This window comes from Mus caroli, chromosome 4 (assembly GCF_900094665.2).
Source record: "Mus caroli chromosome 4, CAROLI_EIJ_v1.1, whole genome shotgun sequence".
Lineage (NCBI taxonomy): Eukaryota > Metazoa > Chordata > Mammalia > Rodentia > Muridae > Mus > Mus caroli.
The window spans coordinates 131,478,822-131,488,911 of record NC_034573.1 but is presented as its reverse complement, the minus strand read 5'-3'; the positions used below and the strand labels follow the sequence as shown (position 1 = coordinate 131,488,911).

At 48.6% G+C, this 10,090-nt stretch overlaps 1 protein-coding gene across 2 annotated transcripts in view; it reads left to right on the top strand.

The window, feature by feature from the left end:
- Nucleotides 1-1,077: 1,077 nt before the first annotated feature.
- Dnajc16 (DnaJ heat shock protein family (Hsp40) member C16) overlaps nucleotides 1,078-10,090 on the top strand; it is a 29,704-nt gene continuing 20,691 nt past the window's right edge. For both annotated transcript variants that reach the window (XM_021160549.1, XM_021160548.1), the window contains exons 1-4: nucleotides 1,078-1,418; nucleotides 2,923-3,107; nucleotides 7,259-7,325; nucleotides 8,910-9,243. In XM_021160549.1, the coding sequence (XP_021016208.1) occupies nucleotides 2,941-3,107; nucleotides 7,259-7,325; nucleotides 8,910-9,243 (568 nt within the window). In that variant the 5' untranslated portion in view covers nucleotides 1,078-1,418; nucleotides 2,923-2,940. The remainder of the gene's footprint in view (nucleotides 1,419-2,922; nucleotides 3,108-7,258; nucleotides 7,326-8,909; nucleotides 9,244-10,090) is intronic.

Below are 10,090 nucleotides of genomic sequence, written 5' to 3'. Positions count from 1 at the left end.
TCTGCGACAGAGCATTGGCCTAGCATACACGAGGCCCTCGCTTTATTGCCCACATTGGGGGCGGGGGAGGGAGGGAACGACGATAGGCTTTAGTTTCATTTTTTATTCATTTTGCAACTAACTATTCAAATATTTACTGGCAGCTTGTACAAACCAAGGTCTGTGCAGACAGTGATACAATGCTGAACAAGAAAAGTGTGAGACTCTACCTGCAGGAGCTTACCTGAAAGAGCTCTACCTGAAAGAGCCCGAAGAACAACGATATGCAATAAATGTATAAAAGAGAGAGTCAGGCATGGTAGTGTAGGCTTTTAATCCCGGCACTCTTTGAGGAGGCAGAAGCAGGCAGATCTCCTGAGTTTGAGACCACCCTGGTTCACCTAGTAAATTCCAGGCCAGCGAGAATTACACGGTGAGACCCTGTCTCAAAAGCAAACAACAAAAACAGCATGCTAGTAGGTAAGTGTTTTAGAAACCAATTACATAAGAACTCACTCAACACGAGGCATGGAATAGAAAATACATCAAGAGCCCTTGGTCACGGGCACACACACAAAAAAAAAGTCAGCCTTATTCACCACGCCCTCTTCCATCAGTTCTTTTGTTTGTTTGTTTGTTTGTTTGTTTCGAGACAGAGTTTCTCTGTACAGTCCTGGCTGTCCTGGAACTCACTTTGTAGACCAGGCTGGCCTCGAACTCAGAAATCCGCCTGCCTCTGCCTCCCAAGTGCTGGGATTACAGCGTGCGCCACCACGCCCGGCTTTCCCTCAATTCTTGTCTAAATCCCAGTCTAGAACATCCTTGGGTCGATGTACTGAACTTGGAGCCTTGGATTCTAAGCTTCGGGCAAGTCTTTGGCCCTCTCCGAACTTCAGTATATGAAGAGGTTGAACTAGGAAGAATCCCTAAGGTCGCCTCAAACGCTGACGCTCTAGGATTCTATGAATAGGGTCAAAGTAAACTGGGACCAGCGACTGCGTCCCCGTCCTAGCAACAGTTGCTAGATGTGGGCCATCTTCTGGCAACCAGTGGAAACCCCTCCCCGGTTTCGGGAGGTCTTCCTGGTATCCCGTGATGCATAGCGACTCCGCCTCGCTAGAAGGCACGTTCTGGCCTCGCTGGTCAAGAGCAAGCTTTCAGACCCAGCCAGAGAGCGCTCTCCGTTCCTATAGCAACGGCGCCTGATCCACGTGCCTACGGTGACCGTCAAGGCCAAAATAGGTTCATCGCGTGTGTGGCCTAAACCGGTCTGTGCGCGCATCGCAGGCGTGGGGTCTTTAAGTGACACGTGACTGCCCCGGGCCTGGGCCCCGCCTCCTTCCCCTCCCCAGGTGCTCTGGTGTGGACTGGAAGCGCCGGCCCCGGCGGATTCACTGGAGCACGGACGCTGCGGCCGGTTGGGCCGGTGCCCTTTCCCGGTAACTCCTTCCCGGCTTGACGCGCGAGCGCGGCGGGGCCTTGCAGGCTGGGGGATCTCCCGTCAGATCCTCCGCGTCCTCAGCCCGCGCTGGGCCCCGGGGGGACCCGGGAGCCGACAGGAACCGGGGCGGCGGGGGAGGGGGCCGCCTCCCGGAAGGTCGCGACCCGGGAGGGCGCCCGAGTCGGGACTTGGTCCTGCGGAGCGTCTGGGGAACCTCCGCCGCCTGCGCTTGGGGACGCCGAGGGCTACCTGTTGGCCAGCGCGTCCCCAGTCCTGTGGCCGGCCCCCTGGAGCTGGAGAACGTCAGCCAAAAATTGTCCCCACCTCACCCACTCCCGCAGCAGACACTTCACCCACCCTGCCTGTGGATTCTGCTTAGTAAACCCCTTACCCACTTTACTGTACCCCACCCCCATAAAGATCCTGCTAGGTGCTGGTGTTTAGTCACACCCTATCAGCAAGAACACAGGTTTAGGTCCTAGAATGGTGATGGACAGCCCCCCTCCCCCACAATCTGATCCCCAATCTGGGTGAGTTTAGCCAGTACCTCAGAACAGGCTGTCTTAAAAGAGAAATAGGAACTGGCTTGCTTGTGGACTTTACTTAGCATGTGTGCAGTTCTAAACAGTGGTCAACTGTTTATAAAGACTCCCAGGCAGGGTTTATGGCTTGCACTTGTCAAAATCAACCCCCCTGAGTAAGGTGTCAGCCACAGAACCTTACTAAACACTGTGAGGTCAAGATAAATGTGACCCATAAAACCAGGGTATGGTATAAAAGATCACAGCCCCCTGTGTGAGTGTGTGTATCTCCAGGTCCATGCTATCTCCTTATCAACCAGCCAGGATTATTCCAAAACCCACACTGAGTTCCACCCCTCAGCTGAGTTGTAGTGAAAACATTTGAAAGCCGTGCCTATTCTTCTAGTCTTTCCTGTTCTCTTTAGATGAGAAGCTGGATTCTTAATAATAGCAGACTTCTGAATATTACTGCACAGTTATTTTAAGGTGTTTTACTTTTATGTCTATTTAGTGTCCAGAAATGCCACAATGATCCCAGAATGTAATTTAGTACATGAGAAATCATGATGAGTTTGTGAGCTAATTTGACCCGTTCTCAACTACTCTGAAGCCAGTTATTTTAAGTTTATTATTATGAAAGATGAAATGGTGCATTTGAGATATCCTCTCCTGGATATCCTAAATATATTCTCATAGTCACCACTTGTTTCAGAGCATTCATTTCCAGTAATTTTAAAAGGACTTTTCTAATTTATTCTGACTTGTCTTTTTTTTTTTAATTCATAATAGTTCTTGTGTGTGATATTCAAAAATAGTGGTCTTTTTTGTCTTAAAGATAGGGTCAACTAGATTGACACATTCCCTTTAAAAAAAAAATCTCGTGTTTAGCTCTCATTTGAACATCTTTATTCCCTACCTTAAAAAGCATGACCATTCAAGTTCCTGTCTCTTGAACTTAAAACTACCTCTTAATCATTTCAGCTCTGGGAAGGAAGAGAGATGGAATTGAAAAGGTTGGGCGTGTCCTGGCGATTCTTGATGGTTCTGGTTCTGATCCTGCAAAGCCTGTCTGCGTTGGATTTTGACCCATACAGAGTCCTAGGGGTCAGCCGCACAGCCAGTCAGGCTGACATTAAAAAGGCATATAAGAAGCTCGCTCGGGAATGGTAGGTGAACCCAAGAACGGAAGTTTAACGTCCGCTAGGCAGTCAGCAGGTGGCTGAAGCCTCAAAGAGGGTGACTTGTCTGTCTCTGTGTTGAGTGTATTTGTAGAACTGCCTAAAGTATTGAGGCTAGAGCAAATACGGAAGCAAGGCGGTGAGCGGCCCTCGTGTGCTATGTAGAGGATTTCTGGTTCTTAAACATATTTTTCCTTTGTGTGTGAGAGAGTTTGTGTGTGTATGTTGGGGCGGGGGCAAGGGGAGGGCGTCTCTGTGTAGCTCTGGCTGTTCTGGAACTCACTTTGTATGTAGACCAGACTGACTTTGAACTCAGAGATTTGCCCATCTCTGCCTCCCAAGTGCTGAGATTAAAGGTGTGTGTGCCACCACCCAGCTTTTTTGACTTGGGTCTTTTTGGTAATATTTTATTTTTAATTATGTGTATATCTCAAAAGAGCCTGCTGAACACACTGGAGATGGAGTTACGGGGAGTCGGGAATTGCTTGACGTGGGTACTGGAACCAAACCTTGGTCCTCTGGAAGAGCAGCAAGTGCTCTCTTAACCACCGAGCCATCCCTCCAGCCCCTAGAAAGCAATTCTTTATGAGTATAAATGCTACAGGGAACAAATAGCTTTATTCTCGTTTTATTTTCTAAATCTCTAAGCTTTTAAAATGTTTAGAATACGTACTTTTGCCCTCCAATTTAATAGAGTCAAGAAGCAAGTGTATTGTATTTTTAAAGACACCTTAAGAGAATTACCAGAACTTTTTGAGGCAGAAGTCTTAGCATGTAGCCCTGCCTGGCCTAGAACTCACTATGTAGAGCAGACTGGCCCTGAACTCACAGAGATCCCCCTGCCTCTGCAGTGCTAGGAGTGCTCCTGAGAGCAGCCACAATTTCACCTGTTGTTATCAGGGTTGTAACATCTAGGGAACAGTGAGAGGTAAACTTGCTTTAGGCCGACTTCCCCCAGGGCAGCTTCAGACAAAGGCAGACAGGCGTTGGAAGCTGCAGAGAGCCTAGCAGGAGGACCATTATCGAGTGCCTGCTGCCCGTTCACCTCCAGGTTCTGTGTGTCTCATTGTACTCCTTTGACGAGCCCTTGAAAGAGATGTTTCAACCTGATTTACACATGGGAAGTCAGATCGCAGAGGTGGGCACCGTGCATTGCCCCTCACGCCCACAGTTTGTTCCCACACCATCAGCCAGTTCCTGCTGGCACTTGACTTTGCAGTCAATGAGTACAAGTGAGCTGGTGAGTGCTTGAGCAAGAAGTAGTGTCAAGTAGGGCAGCCATAAAGTTGCCTCATGCAGAGAATCTGTAACCTTGCCTGGCTCTGGCTGACAATATTTTTCCTCAATGAGCAGATTTAGCTTGATTTTAAACTAACTGTGGTAAAGGTAAAAGCTATGAAGAACGTTATGGATAATATTTGGGGCTACATTCATATCTTGAGGAATCTAGAGTTGGATGCTGAAAATACCATGTCGAATAATGCATGGCCTCTTTCCAGAAGTTCTCTGCCAAATTGGCTTTCAGTAATATTTCAGGTCCCTGCCTCTCTGTACTTAAAACAACAGTCTGTGGTTAGTTCATAACTAACAGCCTTCTTTGGACAAGGTATCTAGAATGGAAGCTCAGGATGCGGGCCTCCTGCAGTGGACAGCTTTGACCTTTGTCTCAAGTTTTAAGAGGTGTTCAGCTGTTGGCTAAATGCCCTCATCTTCCTGTTGGAGTCTCTGCTGGAGTAATTCATGACCGTACAAATGAACAGTGCTGGCTTTGTGCATTGACTTTGTATTCACTTGCACGTGTGTGCTGTCTTACTGTTTTCTACTGTTTGGGCCCAGGCAGTGTTTGCTCACTCACTTTAGTCTGTGTCCCCTCTGGATGGTTTCATAGTAACATTGAAAGTGGCATTATAGTCCTGCTTGACATCCGGAGTGAGGCATAACAGGGGGAAATGGTTAGCACTTGGACCGTATTTTCTCAAGTGCTTTCCTGAGTGTTTCTTAGACCTCCCCAAAGAATGCCTGCTGAAACCATGGGAAGTGACTTTTTTTTTTTTCCTGTCAGGAAAACTGTATTTCTCGCACACAAAATCCATGGGTTTGCCATCTGTGTTAGCAGAGTACCAAGGCCCCTTAGGAGAAGCAGACTGGGTGTAGCATGGTTTGCTCAGGCAGAGCACATCAGCCCTGCTCACTCTGAGCTGAGAAAAATTACTTCTTTGCATCTTCATTTTTATTCCTTTAGAGGTCATGCTGATAGTCAGTTGAGCCCATATACAGTATTTTCTTCACATGAAATGGAAAGTTTGCCCGGCATAAGGCAGCTCATGAATCTACTTCATTCTCTGAACACAGTATTGGAGGGTACTCACCTAGGGCTGGACTTCCCTTCTCCAAGTATTTGCAACTTGGAGAGGTCTCAGCTAGTTCGCAGCTAACCTGTCGTACCCAGCTGCCACCGACCTTGGTCTGTCTTGGTCTGCTGCGAAGCCCCTCCTCCCTTCCTGCCCTGCGCAGCTCCTGATTGCAGTCATCATCTGCAGGTGTGCACCCTTGATCCACTCATCCTTAACCTGAGTTTGAATAGTGACAGCTTATATTTTAGTCAGTCAGGAGCATACTTTGGGCTGCCTTCCCGTTCCCTTAAGTCCTGCTGTATTCGGTGTGCATACCTGACGTTTGTTTTTTAACCTTACTGACGTTTATGGCAAGGATTCGGTGGTTAAGGGCAGGGTGATATCCAAGTTCAAGCCATTTGAAGTTCCTTGGTTTTAGAGTAGAATAGGGGATAAAGCCCACTCAGTGTTCCTGCTTGGATGAGTTTAGTGATTTGTAGATTTTTTTTTTTTTACTTCAGCAGATTTGGTGTGTGTGTTGTCGGTGTTTTCTACTTCCCTGTGAATTGTTTTCTTCCCAGAGTGTTTGCTAGAAGAAATTTCCTGAGGTTGGCATAAGTGATTATATGGAATGTAAATGGGGTGAGGCTCAGTGGCACACACCTTTAGTCCCAGTACTCTGGGGCAGAGGCAGGAAGATCTCGTGCGTTTGAGGCCAATTTCATCCACACAGAGAGATTCAGGACATCCAGGGCCACATGGTGGGACCTGCCTCAAAACAACAGCAAAGAGTAAGTGGGGCTGGGCATAGTAGGGCAGGCCTGCCGTCCCAGCCCTTACAGTGCAGAGGCAGGGGGTGAGGAGGAGTGTGAAGCCGGCCTGAGCTAGCTACTGAGCTTTTGGGTCAAATAGTCACAGTCTCTTGAGACCAGGACCATTGAAAGTCTGTGAAAATCTGATTTCAGTTTAGGGGCGGCAAGGAAGCAAATGGAGCTCGCCCGGCTCTCCGGAAAATTCCCAAAGCTGCCAGCGGAAGGAGGTGCAGACCTGCAGCGCCATACTTGGGGCAGAGACAGGAAGCACTGGAGTCTAAAGCCAGCCTGGGTACCTGAGACCCCATCTCAAAAAACAGACTTATTTCCCAAAGATAACATGGCTATAAACATGAAAAAATGCAGAATAAAATGCTTCTTGTAGAATCAGCAAGTGCCAGCTAGTAGGCTAGCTGAAATAGCCTTGCGAGGACTCTCAGCCTTCTCACGGCTTGCCCATGGCTTGAAGTCGTTACCCACATGTAGGGAAAAGTAACCAGTCAGAGGCAGAGTTGGGTCAGCAGGGCAGGGCAAACACTGGATTCTGACCTAAGAGTGAGCAGCAGGCATAGGGAGTGTGACCATCCCCTCACGCTGCAACTTTGCCCACATCCACTACCTGCGTTCAGGAAAACCAAGCCAAGCACCTACAGGAAGAGCCTGACACCAAGAGGGAGCACTCCTGCCTGGGGACAGCAGGAGTGAGTCATGCCTGGGAAAAGGATGAGGGGGCACATGTCACCTCTCCTCAGTAGCATGCTGTGGTGTTCTCTGATGTGCCCAGCTGGAGCACTTGAGAGGAAATTGCCTGCGGTAGAGGTGATTTTTTTTTTTTTATGGTCGTGTGACGCATATGGTCGTCTGATTGTTTCTACCATTTATTTCAAGGAAGATCCTAAGCAGATAACCTTCACTTCTGATGCTGAGAGCTGTGTGTGTAAGGTTATAAAATGGCCGTCCAAAACATCCTCACTGGCTTCTGTCTCTGTTTCAGGCATCCTGACAAAAACAAAGACCCTGGAGCCGAGGACAGGTTCATTCAGATCAGCAAGGCATACGAGGTACGCACCATCCGCCACTTCAGTACTGCATGATTTGCTCCTAGAAGATGGGGGAGGGGGCTGGGAGATGGCTCAGTACCTCGGCCATGCACGCGGGAGGTGCAGTGTTGGGATCTGCAGAACCCCCTGCATCAGTGCTGAGAAAGGCTCCCCGGTCAAGCTGCCTAGCTAGACCAGCCTTATCTGAGAGCTCAACTCTGCCTCAAAGAATAAGGTGGAGGGTGACTGAGCACACCTTGGCCTTGGATCTCCACCAGCACCTGAGCTCACATACATGCAGACAGAAGTACAAATGCATACACAAAGCAAGATAAAGGGAAAGCAGGCCAGAGCTGGTGAGTTCTGTGACATCAGCTCAGCGGGGCACAGTGTCCACAGGCAGCCCCAGTTTCTTCATAATGTTAGAGAAAATATCTCTGCCCCCTCCAGCATGTCAAAGCAAGTGCCAGAACATTGTCGCTCCTGGAAAACCCAGCCCACTTTGAAAGCTTTACTAAGAATTGTGCACTTACCCAGACAGATTGTCTGTCCTGACTGTAGAGACACAGCTTAAAGAATCTCACACCAGTTTGCCTGGTCACACAAGGTTACAGATAACCAAAACACAAGACTTGTGGTAAGTCTCCAACATGTCAGCTTAAGTAGCACGGCCTAGAATACACATAAGCAGTGGGTGCCTGGCTGCCTGAGTTGTCGTAATGCTGTGTTTCAGCAGACCGTGACTCATCACCCTAAGACCATGATTGAATTTTAGTCTTCAAAGCTAGATTTCAATAAGGCAAAGTCGGTGGTGAGATGGCTCAGTGAGTAAGGGCACCTGCTGGCCAGCCCAAGGACCTGTGTAGGCCCTTGTGGTGGAAGGAGAGAACTGACCTCCACCCCTGTGTCCTGACCGACATGAAATAAGCATCAACGGGAGAGCTGAAGTCAGCTCGTGCTTAAGGCCCTAGACTACACATTGCTCACCTACTGATGTTCATGGTTAGCGTTCCTTGGTCCAAATGATTCTCTCTCCAGTGGTGCAGCCAGGGTAATGTTCTATGGTGGATCCTGGTGATGTCATATGTCAGATCTTATCTGATGTTTACTGGGATGGTTGACAGCTTTAATGTCAACATGAGGGTGACGATCTCACCAAATAAACTCTGGGAGTTTTAACGTCTCTGTTAGGGAGTTTGAGATGAACTTATTCACTCTGTGTATGTGTGTATTTTCTGGGCTTACAGGTGCCACAACACTCATGTAGACCTCAGAGGAAACTTGCATGAGTTGGCTCCCCTGCCATGTGGATTTAGGAATGGTCAGATCTTAGTCAGTCTCCTTCCCTTCCTCCCCAGCCCCCAGCCTTGCTGGAGGTTGAACTTAGCGTCCCTGCTATACATTTCTGAGAAACATACTTCCATCTTTCAGGTTGCTTACAGGAAAGCCACTTAGGGTTCGGGTGTGGCTCAGTGGTTAAGGGTTTGCCAAGTGTGCACAAGGCCTGGCTTCAGTCCTCAGTCCTGAAAGACAAGACTGAGGAAGGAGAGTCCTTTGGTAAGCCACCTGCCTCGCCCTTTGGACTCCATCTCTTCTTCCTTACAGATTCTGTCCAATGAGGAAAAGAGGACAAACTACGACCACTATGGTGATGCCGGTGAGAACCAAGGCTACCAGAAGCAGCAACGCGAACACCGCTTCCGCCATTTCCACGAGAACTTCTATTTTGATGAGTCCTTTTTCCACTTCCCCTTCAATTCGGAGCGGCGGGACTCGGGCGATGAGAAGTACTTGCTGCACTTCTCACACTACGTGAATGAGGTGCTTCCCGAGAGCTTCAGAAGACCCTACCTCATCAAGATCACGTCAGACTGGTGCTTCAGCTGTATCCATATCGAGCCTGTCTGGAAGGAGGTGGTCCAGGAACTGGAAGGACTGGGTAAGGTGTTCCATTAGGACACACTTAAACAGAAGGTGACCCTCTTTTCTTTCTAAGATGTAGGTGTTTTGTGTATATGAGTATTCACCCACATGTATGTACAGAAATACATATATGTGCATCACTGCATGCAAGCGGTGCCCATGGAGACCAGAAGAGAGCGTTCGTCCCCAGGAGCTGGAGATAGAGGTGGTTTTAAGCTGCTCTGTGGGTGCTGAGAACTGACCCAGGTCTTCTGCAAGAGCAGCAAGTGCTCTCTTAACCACAGAGGCGTGGCTGCAGCCGGTCACTCTTAAATCAATGTGGCACTGGGGAAAGGGGACAATCGCTGTGTTTTCTTGCCCCAAGTTCATAGTGATTGATTTTCTTTTTTTTTTTTNTTTTATTTTGTTTTTTTTGGTTTATCGAGACAGGGTTTCTCTGTGTAACCCTGGCTGTCCTGGAACTCACTCTGTAGACCAGGCTGGCCTCGAGCTCAGAAATCTGCCTGCCTCTGCCTCCCGAGTGCTGGGAATAAAGGTGTGCGCTACCACGCCCGGCCGTGATTGATTTTCAAGGGGTGTTTATGGAGAGAAGAGGTGTATTAAGCTATTCTTCCTTTTCTTTCCTTTTTAAATGTGTATGGATGTTTTGCCTACATGCATGTCTATACACCATTCAGATGGCTAGTGCCTGAGAAGGTCAGAAGAAGGTATAGGATCCCCTGGAACTGGAGTTACAGAGGTTGTGAGCCACCAAGTGGGTCCTGGGAATTGAACCCAGATCCTCTGCAAGAGCAAGAAGTGCTCGGGGCCTAGCAAACACATCAGTGGATGCTCACAGTCAGCTATTGGATGGATCACAGGGC